The sequence below is a fragment of the Abramis brama genome (genome assembly GCF_963993115.1).
Source record: "Abramis brama genome assembly, chromosome: 9".
Classification (NCBI taxonomy): Eukaryota; Metazoa; Chordata; class Actinopteri; order Cypriniformes; family Leuciscidae; genus Abramis; species Abramis brama.
The window spans coordinates 26,369,471-26,390,613 of NC_139971.1; the positions used below are offsets into that span (position 1 = coordinate 26,369,471).

Consider the following 21,143-nt stretch of genomic DNA (forward strand, 5'->3'; position numbering starts at 1 on the left):
AATATAAAAAAGTTAACTTATTTTATTTCAGCTAGTTGCAAAGGCACAATTCTCATTTTTGTTTAGTTTAACTTTAAGTACTAAAGAACCCAAACTAAATAAACTAAAACTAATAAATACAAATATTAAAACTATATAGATGTATAATAAAAATGGCAAAAACACTCAACAAAAATGATCAAAATAAAACTAAATAGTATCTCTGAGATACTATTATAGGTTTTATTAATATTTTTAATTCGTTTTTATTTAAAAATGTTTAATTTTCAAGTTTCAGTAATTTTGTTGTGTTCTTGTCATTTTTAATAGTTTTAATATAGTTTTTATTAAAAAAAATATTTTGGTTTTTAGCTATTTTAGTTGAGCTAAATGAACATGATACATTTTGCCTTGGCAACATAGCTGAAATAAAATAAGTGTTATATGAAAACAAATCTTTAGACATTTTTAAGTGGTCCACTTTTTTGATTATTGTCTATGAATCAAAATTGTAGTTATTGATTCATTTTATATATATATATATATATATATAATTGTATTGTGCTAATTTTTTATGTATTCATTGTCACAGTTATCACGCAGGAGGAGGAGGTTTTGTCTTGTCTATGTAATTGCATGGTGAGTAGTTCCATTTAGTTTTCTTAAATGCATTTAAATATGATTTTTGTTAAACTGTAAATATGATTAAGTAATATGATAAATATGCTTGCAATGTGTATGTAATGATCTATATGCTTACTACATGTCATTTCTATAGGCTTGTACCAATAATTGGATACCTCGTCTATATTAATACCTTCAGAGTTATGGAAGCTACTCTCGTGCCAGCAAACGAACCAGCCCGCATACCTGATATGACACACGTCAGCAGAGGGCCCTCCGCCAGGTTCTGTGCCAGGTGAGGATGAGTTTCTCTCTGTGAGCTTGTGTAACGTACGCAAATGTGAATCATTTAACTAAATTCATGTCTGTTTCTTCTTGCAGCTGCATTCTCTTCCTGCATCTCACAAATGAGTCCTGCACAACAGTGGTAAGAAATGTATAGACGACAAGTTTAAATCGAAATAATCTCTGGAGCTGTTCCATCACGCTGTCTTTTGTCCAACAGGATCCGGCTCATGTCGAGTTCATTCGTGTTTTCACTCTCAGCAGTGTGTTGATCGTCATCATCAGCTGCACAGTGGGTACACAAATCACATCATTTGACATTTTTCGTCAATTTTGTCACTTACCCTGAAAATTAATAGTGGACTCAATATATCATGCTTTGCTTGAAAAGTGTCTTTAAAATAAATGCCCACTTTGTTTGATATCTAATGCAATGACAAGTGTCCAGATACTTTTGTGGTCACTGTAGGTATTTTACATAAATAATCTCCTGTAATATGTGTCTGTTGTCCTGTAGGTGGTGTACTGTAGGTTACAAAGCTGTTATAGGCATTATGAGAACACAAGCATGTTCACAATGTCACAGAGACATCCAGGTGGGATTTGGTCCTCGGCTCGATACATGATCCTTGTTATCATTTTCTGCTGGACACCAGGTCAGTACAATAACACACACGTGTTCTCAAATGCTACACATATGCAATAATGTCTATATGTATTTCTCTGAATATGAATGGTTGTATTTGTCATTTTAAACAAAGTTATATTTTGATTCATTTTTTCAGCTCTGGTTCTCATCTGTCTGTCCTTCACAAAACCTCACATAAAACAACATCTCTTCCCCCTCTATGTCATACAGGTAATGTTGTGTGTCTAGGATTATGCATTAGTAAAAAGTAACACATCTGTGCATTACCAGGGATTTTTGACTATTTCTGCATGGTGCATTGTTACATCAGTAGGTGGCGACAAGTGACTGTCTTTATCAAAGAGTTGTTTGATTCATTCACTCAACCAATTCGTTCAAAAACACTGATTCATTCAGGAACGGAACAAGTGACTGAATGAATGAGTGAGTCATTGAACTCAACCATAAAAAAACTATGTTAAAACAGGTTTGGGAAGCACTGAGATAAAAATCGCTACTTCATTCAGGAACAAAAGTGTCTTGATGAATTTGGAACCACATACTTGCATACTACTCTACTATTTCTGACATATAAAGATATGGTAAAAATACTAAGTAGTATGCAATTCATTCATTCCATGCAGTTCCGAATTCAAATACGGTCGGCATGAGTGAGTGATTAAATCGTCCACTTAACTGATTCATTCAAAAATGCTGATTAAAGGTCCATTCACAGCAAGAACGATAACTATAAAGATAACAATAACTATATTAGCGTCTACACTAACCAACGATAACCCTGTTTATTCTAAGCCCGTGCAGCAGGTTTGTCGTCTGCTGCTTTAAATGTTCAAGCTCTTTAAAACTGAATATATTATGATTGGCTGTCAATGTTTTTATCATTCAACAGCTGTGAAAAAATCGTTCTGAAGGTGATTCCAACAATATTGTTTCTCTGTGCCGTTATCGTTAGAGTTGTGGTGTGGAGTAGAAGGATTTTTAGAACTATATGTTTATCGTTATCATTATAGTTATCATCCTTGGCGTTAACTGGCCTTAATTCTTGAATGAAACAAGTGACTGATTGTATGAGTGACTCATTGAATCATTCACTTAACCAATTCATTCAAAACATTATAATTCATATAGGAACGAAACAAGAGAATTACTGTATGAGTGACTCATTGAATCATTTACCTAACCGATTCATTTTCAAATGATGATTCATTCAGGAAAGCATGTTACTCGGACACGCACAACATTCGCGTTTACGAAGCAAAAACAGTCAAATTAAATAGCAATATTGTGTCTCAAATGTACAGTAGGCCTAAGTTACTCAGTATTAACTTCTTGTTTACTAAACTGTTGTTTAAAATCTATCACAATCATGCTTACTTATTTACATACACAAAATATATTGTGTATCAGTAAGTAAAGAGTACCTGAAAGTACTTACGGTAAGTAAAAGTACAGATACCTTACAGCAAAAATTTCTCCATTACAATTTGCAAGTCTTAGAGTCTCTGTTTTTAACAATACTTAAGTATTTTACTGTTACTGAATGGAGGCTCAAAGATGCACAAGTCCTCAACACTTACATGCCAGTGAAAAACAAGAAACAGTTGATTTGTGAGGAGAACAATCACATTTTTATTCTGTAAAGTTACCTCAATATTGCAATCGACACGGTTGAAAACTAGAAACATCACCGCCTTTCGCCCCGCTAGCGACGGCCCTGGTTAGAAGTATATGATTTCTAGGTTTTGTCGTTGTTTGAGAAGTATAAAAATGAATGCTATTCACAGACCCTTTTAATCGTGTGGTATATTTTCTCCCATGTGTTGTTGTACAGGCGCTGTCAGTGTCACTCCAGGGTTTTCTGAACAGCATTGTGTATGCGTGGAGACGACGCAATTTCAGAGATGCTGTGCTGGGGGAGCGTCTGCCTCTCATGGCCTATTCAAACAGAGCCTTCTTTGAACAATCGTTAAATGAGCCATCATGAAATCGCAGTATGAAATCATGTAAATATTCGTGTGTATCCACATAGGAGTACAAATATTTGTTGAAATGTTTTCTATTTATTTTTATACATATATTTGTGATACCTGTTGATAGGCAATTGTACTGCTGTCTGCATAACAGTATAAACCATACTTGAATAAAACAATAGCTGAGCTTGAAAAAGACTAATTATTAGTTGATTATTTTCAAACCAAACGTACCTTATTTACAAAAGCGATATTATATGGAAAGTGTATTTCTGATATATCAGTAGTTGAACTGCACCTTTATTCAATAAATGTCTGCTTAGCCATGTGCCGATACTTCTAGTTCTTGACTGAACATTTTTTCTAGTTTATCCATTACCTAACAATGACAAAGCAATGTATGTCACGGTTGTAAAAATAAATTCTGTCTCATAAAGTGTGATCCCATAAAGTTTTTCAGTACAGAACAGTCAAAGGGTCATGATTATGTCACGTCACATGGTGAGCTCACAGCATGCACTTTTCTTTGCGTGCAACCTGAAACCACCGACAATCCAAAACTAAAAGAATAATCAATGAAATCAAAATTCCAGTTAGCCTTTGTGTTTATTGCAGTCTCACAAGGTCCATAAAATGTGATAAGTCTGATCACGTACATTACATAATTAAGGCTGAATTTATAAAAATTCTTGCTGTCTAGGTAACTGGAAAAAGTGTATGGTTGTAGACACAGAGCACAGCAGTTGAGTTCTGGAAGTAAAAATGTTATTTATTTTTGCCACATGAAAATTATTTTCATTAGATTATTCCACAATGCTCTATGAGATACTTAATTTATTCCACAATAAAAATGTATTTAAGCATAGTTTCGCACCATTGTCTTTTTTCTGGTTTTCTTTATTTTGATTTGTTTGATGAATAAATGAATTAATGGAAAGATACTTTGAGAACCAAAGCCCATCTATTTACATTTATATAACCCATATATTTACACAACAAATTAATAAAATTTAAAGAATCTATTTAAAAGATTTGGCAGCTTTCCTTAGTAATAAATGTGTATAACCTCAATGTTTATTGAAGTCAAAATCCAGTTTTAACACTACATGCCTTTTGAGCGAGGCTTTTAGCCTTGATTTCTTTCAGGTCCTCTATCTACAATCTTGAAAACAATTGCACCTAAATGGCAAATTATAGGGTGATCATTTGATCACAAAAAAACTACTATGCACATAAAGTAAATTATATGGGATCAGCCCAGGTATGGTATTTTTCTGCAGCAACCTCCAGACTAAATATTAAAACTTAATTTCACAGCATTTGCCTGCGTTATCAATAGGCCTGATTTATAGATGTGATTAAAGGATTTGCAGTACTGGTAACTTGTCTACAGTGCAGTCAGCATGTGCACACAATATTGCATTATGCTCAGTTGAGGAAAGCATTCACAGCAGCAAGTTCATCTAATCAATAAACATGAACTATTGCCATTGTGCCTTTTGAACCTGGCGGTGGCCTAAAGCACTTAACCACTTCATGTGACAGTCCCTATAATTAATGTTATGGATAAAAGCAGCTGTTAATGATACTCTTATTAGAAACACTGCTGATTTTATAGACATTTAAAAGACAATAAATCCATGCATTAAGTGTCTCATACGTTTATGTTCAGTTTTTTATATATATATATATATATATGGTGGACCATCACTGACTAGCAGTTGTGCAACTTATGAGAGACACATGCCAAAAATATGCTGTAAAAATGTGCATGTTTAATACAGGGAAAACAAAAGTAGATTTACTGTATTTAAAATAACAAAACTCCACATGACAATCTAGGAAGTGTGACATGATGACTATTATATTGACAAACCATGAAGGCTAACCACACATAAAAAAATATGAAGAACACATAAAAAAAAAAAAATTGGAAATATGTTACAGTATGAGAAAGGGCGAATTAGTGGAGGGGGAAAAAGGGCATGACATTTCTGTACAGTTTGGACCGTTTGATATCTAGGCCAGGTTATTATGTCTACAGTCAGTCATAATATGGCCATAAAAGTCATTCGACTGCACAGTGAGTCAGACAAACCCATATATGTGGGAGTTTCCACCTGCACTTGGGGAAAAATAAAGAAAAAGTATTTGCAAAAAAAGGAAATTTGCAACTTAGTCATCTGGTTACATATTTACTATATGTTTCTTTTATTGTAAAAAAGGCTTTATTATAATATGGATGTCTGCCTAAGGACTGTTGTATATGTGGAACACCTCATACTAAAAAGAATAAAAGAAAACAAAAAAACCCGGAGAAATAATGTTGAACTTTTGCATGCTCGCATGAATAAAAAAACAATTAAGCATAAAATTAAGCAATATAGTACCCGAGCATATGCTCTATTGTGAATATATTCAATACAAACATGCAAATATAGATCACAATATATCCCAAGTGCTTTACTGCTTTAATAAGAAATGTTTTTTATTAAAAATGTTTTTAATAAAATAAAATAAAACATTTTTTTTTTAAAGTGTACACCTCAAAATCTATGAACTTCCGTTCAAGGCAGTTTTATAGTATCACTGAGATACTAGTATATTATAATTCATTTTAGTTAGTTTTAGTAAATTTTCCAACCTGGCTGAGATTAGTTTGGATGAAAAAAAGGGGAAAAGAAAGCAGAATGAAACACAATCCACTGTCCTTCCTCCCACCTCTCCATACTCCTTGCATTTTCACATTAACGTCTACATACATCTTTATCCAGAGGGAGATTTAGGTTTAATGGAGTAGGAGCCGAGGCATGTTTCTGACAGTATGACAGTTTTGCCCATAAAACTATAGTATCTTCACTCCAACAGACCCATTAACTATGCTGAACCCTTCTCTCTCCATGGCATGCTGTTAAAACGGGTGTCCAATCCTGGAGGGCCACTTTTCGGCTAATAAACACACCTGAACCAGCTAATCATGTGTTGAATTCAGAACCACATCCTGTACCATTCTACTCTAAATGTTTCTCGAGCATCAAATCATCATATTAGAATGATTTCTGAAGGATCATGTGACACTGAAGACTGGAGTAATGATGTTGAAAATTCAGCTTTGCTACCAAAGGAATAAATTACATTTTTAAATACATTCAAATAGAAAACTGGCTCATGTGTGATGCAGGTGACACAAAGACATGAGCTGTTTGTCAAAATTATATGCAAAATGGGGATGAATAATTAATGAATCATTAGACAATTGTTCAGCAAGCAAAAACTAATGCAAAGGTAAAAAATATTTAAACGTGGTAGAAACCTGCCCTTCCTACAATTTAGAATTGAGGAATGAGTATAACAACAATAAAAACTACTCAACTTGGCTTGAAATCAATTATAGGAACGGCAAAGAGGTCACACATAAAACTACAACCAAAAAATAAAAGAAGGTGTGGGCAAATGTGAACATTTACAGCTATGTATTCAGTGGCGGAGCCAAGATATTTTCATTGGTTTGGCCAGGCAGGGGCCATCAACCAGTCCGGGGTGGCACAGAAATGTTCATTATTCAAACATAAAAAATAAGTTTGACTATAACTTACTGGGCTACGTCTCCCAAAAGCATTGTAGGCCTAAGTAGATCGTTGAACCATTGCCACCAATGGTCTCTGCGATCAACTTAGGTCACAATGCATTTGAGAAACGCAGCCCTGGACAGGTTTAGTGCCTACAACACTACTGAATACAATTCACGAGTTCACACTTGCAAATAATCAGAAAGATTAAGAGAGTATGTGTATTTAGCGTTCTGTCAGAGGGGAGGGCTCCGATCTTGGAATGTGGCCTGAACCCAGAATACTCATTTTTTTAGGTTTTGACGCTGCTTTAATCATCTCCACATTTAACCAAGTTGTATTTACCCAGCTGTTCAGCGATTTTGTATATCTACTGGTCACCGGAGGCGCTGAGCTTCCCCGGCACCCGTGGGTTTTTTTAAAGCTTTTGTATGATTTGCGCCTGGCACTGATGCAAACTTAGCGTCTCCCGTGTGTTGGGGTCGTAAAGAGACGGTTCTACGTCTAAATAAACTCTCAATTCTGGTCAAGATAAACAAGACAGAAATGGCTAATTGTGAGCAGGGTGGCCAAGCTTCGGTCAATGGTGGCCACGGCCCCCTAGCTCCGCCCCTGAATGAATTACATTATTGTATTTTTAAACAGGAAGTAAAAAGTGTCAGCTGATTCTGACCTTCCACTCAGAAGTCCATAGAGAGAGAACGCTGCTGGACAGGGTTACGTACCATCACGACATTGCGTCCACGGGCGAAAACATCATTGTAGCCGATTTCTTCCATCACACGTCTCTCCAGCCCCAGGTCTTCATCTTCAAGTGCCTCGTGCAGACTCTGTGCGCTGTAAGCGTGTGAGCGCGGATCGTGCGTGAAAGGGTGCGAGCGCGAGCTGCTCCTGCGTCCGTGGAAACTGCCCCAGCCTCTGGCCCCGACAACCGTACTCAGCTCCTCAGAGCCCTGCGAGAGATGATGCGCTCTGGTTGCCATAACAAAGGAGGCAGCGTTGCTCTGAGCTCCACAGTGATGCTCGTGGACGCAGCGGGACATGCTGGAGGACCGGCGGAGTTTCTGCAGACCCTCCAGCTCCTCCGACAGCTCGTCCGGGAGATCAGCTTCCCGCATGGAGAACAGCTCATACTGAGGCGGCTCCAGCACCTCCTGCATCTCTGCGGTGCTGAATAAACCTTTACGGCTCAAAACCTGCAGGAGATAAATACATATTAGCAATGTCACATGTTGTTGCAAGTTAAGCGTCCATGAACTAATAAATAAATAAATACTAGGGTTTTAATGCTTAACATCAGTGTAAAATGCCGTTTCACGAACTATTCTACTTTAGTAATTTTATGTATTTCTGAGTGAAAAGGAAACTCTCGCCAAAATGCAACCTAGGGTCTTTTTGTCAATCTCCACTTTTAAGTTTGACGGTATTTTCGTTTTCAGTCAAATTGCCTTTTGAATGGGAGTGAATGGGGCACGACTATGATAGCACCAAAATCGCTATTTTTAAAACACTAAGAAGGCTCGACACAACATGAAACTTTGCTCGAAGTATCACCAGGGGCTCTACACATGAACTCGAGCATTGAGTAAACTCTGAGCATTTTAGTAAACTCTGTGTACACAAACAATGTTCTCAATGCTCGAGTTCATGTGTAAAGTATATCTACCACGAATATCTATCACAATTATTTATTGACTTCATCATGGATTTATTAAATGAAAAACTTGAATTATAAAGGTGATAAGTAATTTAAAGTAAATATATATATATATATATATATATATATATATATATGAAGACTTCAGATGCAAAAGCCTCAAAGTGCCATCTGAAATTTCCTTCTAGAATGATCATTTTTATCAAGCTTGTATGTTTATGTTCAGTTATTTCACTTTAATGGCAATGAAAATTACCTATTAATTGTCATTAAAGTGAAATTACTGAACTTAAACATACGAGCTTGAAAAAAAATGCTCATTTTAGAAGAAAATTTCAGATGGCACTTAGAGGCTTTTGCATCTGAAGTCTTCATATATATATATATATATATATATACATGCACAAGACAAAATTAGAAGATCATTGCAAAATGGAATTTGGCACAATAATCGTTTTACCTCCATTATCTTGTATTTTTTTAATAATGGAAGCCACAACCATACGGATGATGTTTTCCATAAATCAACCCTTGCTATTGGTCAAACAAACAGACCCAAAGTCACACCATTGGCTGAGTCAATATTGCAGTGTTGCTAAAGCTGAAATAAACAAAAGCACTAGTAATGTTTTGATAGAGCCACAGTGTTTACTTTTTTTCAGGGAAATCAACCTACACACGGCTTATGTATATAAGAGGCTGATGAAAAAAAAGAACATTTTTTACACTGAAAATGTATATAACTTTGATGTGAATTTCTGAGACCTAGGAGGCTGGTAATTTGTCATTCTAAATGGTGATTTCTCAATATGAATAGTCACCTTCTTTCTCGGCTGCTTCATCTGTATAAATACAGATATGATGAGAAGAAGAAAAACAACACCAGTGGCCAGTCCAATCACAGTGCAATGAGTTTTACTCATATGCTGGAAAAAACCTTTAGACTTCTTTTCTGAGAGAGACGGGACAACAAAGACAAAATAAAGCAGAAGAGGACAGGGTCATGAGTGAGGAAAATTTCATATTTTCCACCTAAATCAGAACAATGACAATAAAACTGAATTTATGAATCCTTATTACTGCTTTACATAACCAGGGCTCATGGCATTTTCTGCACTCCATAATAACCCTTAAACATATGACGTCCAATCCTTCATAGACTAATAATTCAGAATGCATAAATATCATGTGCTTAATATACTCAACATTCATTTAGTGGACATCAGTTCATTGAGGTCAAACCCCTGAAGGAGGGAATCTAGTTCTGTGAAAGATATCGACAAAAACATTGATTTGCTTGCAAAATTCTTAAGAAAGCTTTTGCATCTCATTAGCGACACTAGTTGGAAAACGGTCATGTGAAAGCACATTTTTACCTTTGCAATTGTTCTCATCCCAGGGAAACACACAGTTCTGAACACCATTACAGACCAGAGTATTGTTGATGCACATGTTGCTGTGACAGAAAAATGCGTTGGCCGAACACGGAGCTGCAAAACAGAGTTTTTAAAGGATTAGTTCACCTCAAAATGAAAATGTCCTGATAATTTACTCACCTCAATGCCATCCAAGATGTTGATCGTTTCGCTAGATAAGACCTTATTGCTCAGCTGGGATCGTGCAGAGCCTTTTGAAGCACTTCAAAGCCCTTTGAAACTGCATTGATTTGGACTTCAACAATTTGGTTACCGTTGAAGTCCATTGTGTGGAGAAAAATCCAGCTGAGAAAAATCCAAAAAACTTAATTTCTTTCCACTGAAGAAAGAAAGACATGAATATCTTGGATGGCATTGGGGTGAGTAAATTATCAGGAAATTTTCATTTTGAGGCGAACTAATCCTTTAAAGGGATACTTCACCTCTGGAAAGATGAATGTGTATTTAAAATGGGTCATTTATGTAGAAGAAATGTTTTTGAATTTGGAGCTTTCTAGACTGAGAAAGACAACTCCCAGAATGCACTTGCTTCGCTGCCCTAGGAGGCCACTCCCAAGCCACGCCTACCGGTAAGAGAGCGCGCAGTTAAACAACAACAAGGCTAGGCTACTAGTGAGTCTCCGTGGACCGTGAGGAGTCTGCCCTGGATTTCGAGATCGCCCAAAATGTCCGGGATTCAGCTTTTGCGTTCTACAGTCGCCATTCATTATGTTTACTGTGGCGAGCAGGACGAGGCTGAGGGCCGTGAGAGAACGGCGCAAGGCCGGTGGCGTGATTACTGATGAGCGACACCTGTGAGACGCACCGGTCTCGTGGGCTATCTCTCACGGAGGAGCGGGAATTTTCTTAGCAATGTTAAAACGCACATCAACCGATCACTTGTTTAGCGTTCATGTAAACACTACATTCAGATTCACCAATCGGAATGAATTCAGTTAGACTGAAACAAAAGGTGTGCATGTAAACAATGAATGGCGACTGCAGAAAGCAAAAGCCGAATCCCGGACATTTTGGACGATCTCGATGGCCGGACATGTCCGGGAAAAAGAGGATGGTAACCCCTACTACACTGCGTTTTCTCCACAGAACAAGAGCCTGCTAGCTTAGCTTCCAAAAAAAGATGGCTGACACTATGTGTACATTCTGTGAGTGAGATCCCACCCCCTATGGGCGGGTTGAAAACATGCGGGACAGCCCCTACTACTGGCTGTAGTCTCTAGCCTCTGGCCAAAAAATCCTCCGATGACGCAAAATGACGATTTTTGCGTCATCGGAGGATTTTTTCCAGACAAAAAAATACATAAATCTCTCCTCTCAGGGGGATATGAGGGTGGAAAGCACGGTAATTCGAAAATACTACAGGTTTTCTACTAATACAAAGCTTAATGCTAAATCCTGAAGTATCCCTTTAATGAGATGAAAGCTAGAAAACATGCAATGCCCATAATATCCACACGGTGGACCTCTTACACCACATGTTTGAAATCTAGTACCAATGGTTAGTTATTATGTCATGCAAAACTACTGAAGCACAATATTCTGACAGATTTTTAGTTAAAGATGGTTTTTGTGTGCTTTTTATAGTTATAATGTATTCCTAGACAAAGTATTGAAGATAAAAGACAATTTTACCCAAAAAGTTATTAAAATCTATAAAAATTAGATTAAAAAAAAAATCTCATTCAATGGAAAAATAACAGCATATGTGTATAGAACGACATGAGGGTAATGACAGAATTTCCCTTTTTTTGGTGAACTATTTTTTTGGTAAACTAAGGTTTGTGAATGCTTACGTTCAGCAAAGACCGTAAAGAGCATCCGGAACCGACTCAGTTTGCTGTTCTCGTCGGCCCACATTCGAACAACACCCACGGGATTGTCAAGTGTGATGTCATTGGCAACAGTGCTGCAGAACTTGGCCTTTAGATCTTCAATGGCATTACTGCCCTCATAGATCGCAACAAAGTTTTTCTTGCACTCATTTGAGTTCTCCAGCTGATAGTCCAGAAAGCGGAGATAGATCTGTGTGTGAAATAGAGACACAAACAGAGACAGGTAATGCTACTGTAAGTATGTATAATGGTACACACAGGGCTATACAGTGCAAACAAAATTACAGCATGCAACAGTGAAAATATAGTTGGTTGCACCGGTGCGAATGACCCGATCAAAGCTAATGTACAACAGTGTGTAATCAAATATGAATTAAAACTACAACTGCCAAAATGCATCCAAACTGCACAACAGTTCAGTTTCACACTGTGACTGACTGCTTTAAATGCCTTCAGTCAACACAGCAAGTGTGAGATAGTTTTGTGCGAGAAACTACACAGAGGTGTAGCAGGTTAACATGCATGATTTCAGCACAGTTGCAAATGTGATATTGATTTATCTTATTGTGATTTGTAATATTGATTTTTGATATTGATGAATAACCAAGAAGTTAATATTAAGTGACTTACATTTTAGGCACCATATTATGAAGGTAAAAGAGTAGCAAAACTCGAGAGCATGTAGATGTGAATTTGAGAACTTGTACAATAAATATTCATACTTGTACATGAACATTTACACTCACAGCTCCAATGTGAAAACCTGTCAAATAAAAATCTGAAGTTGAATGTTAAAATTTGCACTCGCAGACAATAGTCACAAACCTGTATTCTGAATTTGAAGCTGCAGACAAGTAGTCACAAATGTGTAAAATGCCATTCACAGAAATACAATGACAGACACAAACTTGTAATATATTTTTGCATTTAATCTTACATTCACATTCGCAGTGCAACCTCAATTAGGCACTTGCAACTTCTCAAATCTGTCACTGCAATTTCATATTTCACGCATTGACTTTTGATACTCTTTTTGCGATATATTAGGTGCAAAACTGAAACTCAGTGGCGGCGAGAGAGAAAGGGGGGGCGGGAGCGGGGATGTTCAAATGAGCCGTTTTATTGGTTGGCGCCTAGCCAATGAAATGGAACTTCTATTGTAGGCGATGATGTCACGAAACCCGTGTCCTCTGGGATGATCTGAAACGCTAACATGGCTTAATGCATTAGACTGATATTAAAAGAAATAAATGATATTATCAAATTCAGTAAACACCATACTAATAATGCATACTACAGAAAAGCAGATGCCATTTTTATTTGACAGGTTTTCACATTGGAGCTGTGAGTGCAAATGTTTGTGTACAAGTATGAATATTTATTGTACATGTTCTCAAATTCACATCTACGTGCTCTCGAGTTTTGCTACTCTTTTACCTTCATACAATATTGTCTGGTTTTGCTCTATTTCATCAACAAAAATTGTTCCAAACAAAGTCACAGCTGAGCCGCTGCGCATATCAGAGAAAAGACACAGCGAGGTTTTGTTGAGGAATGAATCTCTTTGATTTGGGTGAATGAAAGATTCAGTGACCCATTCACAAATGCTGCGTCTCAATTCAGAGGCTGCATCCTCCGAAGGCTGCATTCGAACCACGTCATCACGGTGCGACGAAGGCTGTCCCAATTCGAAGGCTCCTTCAAATGCGTCCTTCGTTTCCTATGAAATGAAGGATAAAACAGATGGACCCTTCGTGCTCTAGAGCAGTGGAGACGTGTTCTCTGGAGTGACGAATCACGCTTCTGTCTGGCAATCTGATGGACGAGTCTGGGTTTGCCGGTTGGCAGGAGAACGGTACTTGCCTGACTGCATTGTGCCAAGTGTAAAGTTTGATGGAGGGGGGATTATGGTGTAGGGTTGTTTTTCAGGGGTTGGACTTGGCCCCTTAGTTTCAGTGAAAGGAACTCTTAATGCTTCTGCATATAAAGACATTTTGGACAATTTCATGCTCCCAACTGTGTGGGAACAGTTTAGGGATGACCCCTTCCTGTTCCAACATGACTGTGCACCAGTGCACAAAGCAAGGTCCATAAAGATATGGATGAGCGAGTTTGGTGTGGAGGAACTTGGCTGGCTTGTACAGAGTCCTGACCTCAACCCGATAGAAGACCTTTAGGATGAATTAGAGCAGAGACTGCAAGGTTACTTTCACTCATCAACAGCAGCTGTCACAGTTGCTAGGCGACAATAACAGTCCTCCATAGGCTAGACCAGGGGTCGGCAAGTAACTTTGGCCGCGGGCCAATATTTTTTTTAGCCAGTAGATGGCGGGCCAGCTACACAGAGTAGGCCTATGGATACAAATTAAATACTCTTATATAGGCCTATAATCGCGGAATATGATGGGTCCGTCACCGTCCGTGGATCATTCGTTCAATCGTTTTTTCAAATTAAAACCAAAAATAAAAAGATGAAAAACGACTTGTTTTTCCATTATTTATTTCCTGAACTAAAATGAAAAAACGAATAACGACGGGTTTTCTGATTTTCTGATTGTGCTCAGATCAAAAATAGAAAAAAATAATTACTGGATTAGACAAATTTTAATTTTGATTTTGAATTTAACACCTTAGGCATATATCAAGGAAATCATTTTAAACAGATCAAGTACTATTGTGGTTACGGAACAGATTACAGCCATTTTAATAAAGGTGTGAATCACGGCTCATTCGCTTACAGTCCGACTTTTGAACTTTATTCCTTTTTTTATTATTATTTATTCGGGACACACACATTTAAGGAGGTCTGTCAATATAAATATTAGGCTATTTTAACATTGTACGCCTACTGTCCGCAGAGAAAAAAATGCCACAGAAAAAAATTATGAAATATAAATAACATAAATTAAATAGGACAAAGCCTATCACTCAAATTTCTAAACATAAACGAAAATCATATTGCCCTACTGACAAATAAAGTAGGCTATTTTCTGCCGAACTACTGTATTTCAAACATCCTTGCAAAAAAAGAATGTTGTTGACTGACAATGGTTTCAGTACCAAACAGCTCCTCAGAGGTGTACAGGTGGTCAGAATTAAGTGCGGATACGCTGTCAAAAGATGTCGGGAGTGGGCTATTGTCAGTCAGACCGCCCGCTACCGTCTTTTGACGCGCGAATGGACACAAAGTGGTCAAGCGTATAACTAGACGCGGCAGGCGCGAATTTGACGCGCTATTCGCGTCCAGTGTGAACGCACAGTTATACTTTAAAATGTAATCCCGCGCCGCATGATTCCCTATGGGCGTTTCACGCAGTATGCGGCGGTGAAATCACTGCGCGACTACGGCTTTTCAGGTAGTGGAAGAGTTTTGTGCAGCATTTAGGACTTCCAAAATAATCCGGCGGGCCAGAAAATATTGCTGGCGGGCCACTTTTGGCCCGCGGGCCGCCAGTTGCCGTTCCCTGGGCTAGACCGTCTCATTTAACAACGTTCAGTCCGGCCTTCGCGCCCTCGGAGGCTTGGCCTTTGAAGTCCAAGTCCTTTGAAGTCCAAGTCCTTTGAAGGATGCAGAATTTGAATTGGGACACAGCCAAAGTTCCTGAAAGAATCAGCTGTTTCGAATGAATCTATTGAATGAATGATTCAGTAACAAAGACAGTGACTTGTTGCCACCTACTGGTGGGTTTAGTACCATTTCAATTATTTTAATCATTAAATATGTCGGTAACACTTTACAATAAGGTTCCTTTATTAAACATTAGTAAATGTATTAACTAACATGAACTAACAATGAGCAATACATTTACTACTGTTTTTGTTAATCTTTGTTAATGTTAGTTAATCAAAATAAAGCTGTTCATTGTTTGTTCATGTTAGTTCACAGTGCATTACCTAATGTTAACAAGATTTTAATAAAGTATTAGTAAATGTTGAAATTAACATTAACAAAGATGAACAAATGCTGTATAAGTGCAGTTCATTATTAGTTAATGTTAACTAATGTAGTTAACTAATGAACCTTATTGTAAAGTGTTACCAATATGTCTATATACAAAACTTTACATTTTAAATTGAAATAAATATAAATTGAAGAATTTGACATAAAATAAGGTTAGAAGAAAATGCCTCCAACAAAGATTACAAAAACATCCCTGGAAATAAATTTAAGGAGGCAAATATTCCCCAGTAAAAGTTGATCAGAAAGTGCACCTTAATTTTTGACTGTGCTCCTAAAAAAAAATTTAATTAGGGAGCTCAAGTACTCCTAAAAATAAAAGTAAGTGTAGAGCCCTGGCATATAAAGTTTTATTATAATGCTCTATATTTTATATAAAAGACATTGAACTACATAATTGCTCATTCTTCCAGGAAACCTTTTTCCTAGCTGTACTAGTTTCATGGTCACTATCCTCTCACATAATAAAATAATTTCAGTAATTAATGTCCATTTATTTATTTATTTGGTAAAAAGTTGTGTAAAAAGCAGGATAGCATACATTTTCATAAAATTAACCCCCTCCATGGTGATGCAAAACCATCTACTTGATCTCAGTGACTGTACATGATTCCCTTACTATAATCAATGTGAGAGGAACAGATGTTTACCCATGGCTGCATTACTAACCTTAGACATCGGTGGAGCTCGTATGGTCCAAATACAATCCAATGCTTCTCCTGATTTCACCTTGTTTTCCTCATCAACTTGACTAGATTTGATTATACCATCTGATCCAGACATTTCAAACTGACAGTCTGAGGGGAAGAGACAACAGTAAAGATAAAGACAATTAAATTAACATTATAGCATTCAAATATTATAACATTATAGCTTGAGAAAGAAACCCGAGAGTCTGCAGACAGCAGCTGGGAAAAGTAATACTAATAAATTCTGGGGCACTGAAATATTTAGGAGTTTACATAACTGATGCACTAAAGATGGAATTTATTTACATATATATTTGTTGGGCTCGGTAACCATTGCAACTGAAAAAGAGAACACATAAAGTGGTATTCTGATGGATAGCAAAACCTTCAAAAAATCTAGCACTAAGAAAAAGTCTGTTTCTGCAGAACATGCCAAGTCAGGTTTAGTTGTTTATTTAAACTATTTAAATTATTGGTGCACAAATATATATATATAAATATTTCCAACCATAAACCTTCATGATAAATGTAAAGATTCTTAAACAGGTTTGCAGAAGCTTTTATCCAAATCAATAAATGGGACAAACCCCCTGGACCACCTCCCAACCCATGCTCCATATATAAGTGTTATCCGTTTACCTGGAATGGGATTCAAGAGTCCTCCAACATGGAGATGAAAATCAGGATCTGGATGCAAGTGGGGTTTTTGGATAAAAAAAAAAAAAATCAAGTACAACAAAATGAATACAAAAGGAGCAGAGCAAAAAGGCATTAGAGTAAATGATTCTAAGATCTAATTGCATGAAGAATTGCAAGATGGATGCATTTACCTGCAGCATATGAATACTCCACCCTGAAACCCATGCCTTCCAGCTCCTCGTCACTAACAAATCTGATCCACATGAAGCGTCCAGAGGAGGTGACAATCCCTGGACTCTTCGCCCCGCAGAACCGATTAATCAACGGAGAGAAAACAAACGGCCCATCGCGGATTTCAATGTTATCAAAGCGGCACTCGAAGGACGGCTCGATGTAGTAGATGTCGTCGAAGGCGAGCTGGATTCTCTTCCGTGGATGGGCTGATGTAGACGAGAAAGAGGTCATGACTAACATGAGTAACTGTTGTGACTGAGAAACATACACTACTGTTCAAAAGTTTGGGGCCGGTAAGATTTTTTTAATGTTTTTAAAAGAAGTCTCTTCTGCTCACCAATACTACATTTATTTGATCAAAAATACAGAAAAAAACTGTAATATTGTAAAATATCAGCATCATTACTCGAGTGTTCAGTGTCACATGATCCTCCAGTAATCATTCGAATATGCTGATTTGTTGCTCAACAAGATTTTATTATTATGAATTTTAAAATCAGCAATGTAATTCCTTCTTTTTTTTTTTTTTAGGATTGTTTGATAATTAGATTTATAATTTATTTCTATTTATTTGAAATAGAACTCTTTGGAAACATTATAAATGTCTTTACTGTAACTTTTTGATCAATTTAATGTCTTTGCTGAATAAAATTCTATCAAATTAAAGAATTAATTTCTTTATAAAAATAAAAAATAAACGGTTGCAGTGCATGTTTTACCAAAACAACAAATAGGAAAGAATAAGTATGTCTGCTAGTGGAAGTGAGACTCATACCCTCCAGTATATACACACACTCCTTGTTTGGTGGGTAGGTGTTGGGGTAGTTTGGGGAACTGAATGATCCTCCATTTGCGGTCTGGATCAAAGTTCCACAGTGAGCAGGTTTCTTATCCTCAACAGCCACATTCTGAGGCAAAGCTAACAGTGCGCACACACACGCACACACACGCACACACACAGAGACAGACAAGATGATCTACATTAAAGGTAATGGTTATTAAAGCAAAACAGACATAAACATTTTTTTATTATTATTATTTAATTTAAATCTCTCTCACACTGGAAATATAATAACATGTGGCTTAGCAGGCAAGTTCGTAATTCAAACTTACCTGGAGTTTTCTGTGCCAATGCAAAGCCCTCCTCTATCAGGATAAACAGAACCAAGGCTGCAAGAAAACATTTTTTTTTTATTATTACAATTTAAAATAGCGGTTTTCTATTTGAGGATATTTTCAAATGTCATTTATTCCTGTGACGTAAAGCTGAATTTTCAGCATTATTATTATTATCAATGTTGAAAACAGTTGTGCTGATTAATATTTTTGTGGAAACCAGGACTTTTTTTTACCAGGACTCTTGTCTAGAAAGATCTAAAGAACAGCATTTATTTAAATTTTTAACTTTTATCTTTTGAAACATTATAACATTATAAATGTCTTTACTGAGCAATACTGTGTAAAAGGTGGACGTTATATTGCGTCATGTTAATTAAGTTTAAAATAAAAATTCAAAATGCTCCCTAACTCATGATATACATCAACAGGTTCAGAGTTTCCAATTTACATGGTTTATTAAAAAGAAAATGACACCTGCCCAGGATTTGAACCCAGAACGTTTTACGATCATAGCTCTATAGCTTGATGTCATTGATTATGCTGAACAACAAAGGTTTTTAAATATAGGCTAGGTCATTGCATGTGATTTTCGTGACATGAGAGGTTGAGAGTTAGAATTCAAATTCTAATATTATCAAACCGATTTCTGCAATTTCATAAGACGTGATGGGAAGTTTTACAGTGAGATAAACCAATTGCTAATATTTGCTCATGTTTCTCACCAAAATAATGGAGTAATATGTAGATTTCTAAACTATAATTTGTAGCAGACAACTGCCATTTACAGTATAAATGACTAATTATGTCATACTGTTCATGCATTTGTAAAGTGTGGTTTCACTGAGGGTTTGTAGAAGAAGCTGTAAATGATGTTATGACCTGGATGAATGAAAAGCATCTCAAATTCCATTAACAAAAATACTATGGTAACGTTACTACTATGGTTCCATTGGAATGCTATGGTATTTTTTTAAGTATTTTGGAGTACCAAGCGTTGTAAAAATTTCAACCCATTACAACTGAAATTTGAAGTTTAAATGCTGCATTGAGTTTTAAATGGCACAGTATAATTGACGATTTTGGCTAGTTAAATGAAGAGAGACAAAGATGCTATTAAGTCAATTATGAAAACATTTTACAGTGAGGCAAATTAATATGGTGAATATCATTCAGCACAACGGTATAGCCATCTGATATAATCACTGTACCACAGTAGGCTATTGTAAATGTAGCCTACATTATATTTACAATTCTCAAAACACGTTTGACACTTTCAAAAATACGTTAACAGATTTAGACAGGCAAAAATAGCATTCAACTACAACAAACTCACCTTCGTGCATTTCCACTTTCACTGAACACTTTTGCTCTCGTGAGATTTGCTGTCTACATTTTCAACGATATGAAGTTAAGATTTCATGAATAAAAAAGCATCATCGTTCCTAGAATAAATTCGAAAAAATCCATTGAAAGCACTCAAATTAAACGGTATTCGGCTAGGCGTTTGCAGAAACTCTTGAGCGCTGTGCTTCTGAACAGCGAGTTTTCATTGTGACACTGAGAGAGAGAGAGAGAGAGAGAGAGAGAGAGAGAGAGGGAGGGGGCTTGGCTCATGAATATTAATTAATTTCATCATGACCTACACACAGTTTGTATTAATAATGTTAATATATCATTTTATGTTATGTATAATACGACATTAATATAGCCTACTATTATTTTTTATTATATTTATATTGTAGATATTTATATTATGTAAATATAATTATAATATTTAAATATTAGAAATATATATAATGCGAAATAATGAAATATTAAATCATATGTATATGACACTATAAATTATAAATAATTAAATATACTCTGTCATGACAATGCCAGCAGCATCCGAACTGCTTTAGGCACTCAGTCAGGGCTGAGATCAGAACTACCATATTTTACTAATATTTTGCGTCCTTGCACAAAATTTGGAGGCGGCACAGAGCCTGTACAGAGCAGTCTTAACTCAGCTGTGTAAAGGTGACTCAGGTTCTCAATCCTGGTCCAGGGGACCCAACAACCTGGACACACACATTTCAGGTCTTGAACTCTCTATTAATGAGCCGATAAGTTGTCAATCAGTTATGTTAGATTAGAAGGCATCTAAAATGTACAGTATTCCAGGACCAGGATTGAGAACCACAGCTCTAGGAAGATTACAAAGAAGCATCCACATGACCTAAGTAATATTCACAAGCTAAGTCTTGATAGTAGGATTCGTAATATTGCAGATGGGGTCCACACAGCTGTTGAAGACAAGGGATTTGAGACTTAACACTGGTCTCTCGGAAGGGTCTGTCCCACCCATGCACGCCTGGTAAGCAGTATGGGGACTGTACTGATGATGCATGTTGCAGAAGCTGATTACATGGTTGCTGTAAGGAAGGAAATTCTAATAATATCGGCCTTTACGTGTGATCATGTAATGCATTGTCAAGGCTTGTTGCACACTATAGCTTTAATC

General features: G+C 36.6%; 1 protein-coding gene across 1 annotated transcript; it reads right to left on the bottom strand.

Annotated features, from left to right (window-relative positions):
* Nucleotides 1-1,032: 1,032 nt before the first annotated feature.
* neto2b (neuropilin (NRP) and tolloid (TLL)-like 2b) lies at nt 1,033-20,113 on the bottom strand. Its single transcript, XM_084123937.1, has 11 exons — nt 19,974-20,113; nt 18,635-18,691; nt 18,297-18,440; nt 17,479-17,727; nt 17,288-17,335; nt 16,629-16,756; nt 11,963-12,191; nt 10,110-10,223; nt 9,555-9,685; nt 7,802-8,272; nt 1,033-1,173 (listed from the first exon to the last, which is right to left on the bottom strand). The coding sequence occupies exons 1-11, from the start codon at nt 19,981-19,983 to the stop codon at nt 1,117-1,119; spliced, it is 1,638 nt and encodes a 545-aa protein (XP_083980063.1). The 5' UTR covers nt 19,984-20,113; the 3' UTR covers nt 1,033-1,116.
* Between the last annotated feature and the right edge of the window lie 1,030 nt (nt 20,114-21,143).

Bases quoted from the DNA above. Each gene is read 5' to 3' on its own strand.
- neto2b (XM_084123937.1), bottom strand. The intron at 12,192-16,628 runs GTTAGTAATGCA...TTTCACACACAG, and splicing joins GAGCTCCACCGATGTCTAAG to ATCTATCTCCGCTTTCTGGA. The intron at 8,273-9,554 runs GTGACTATTCAT...TATCTCCTGCAG, and splicing joins TGAAGCAGCCGAGAAAGAAG to GTTTTGAGCCGTAAAGGTTT.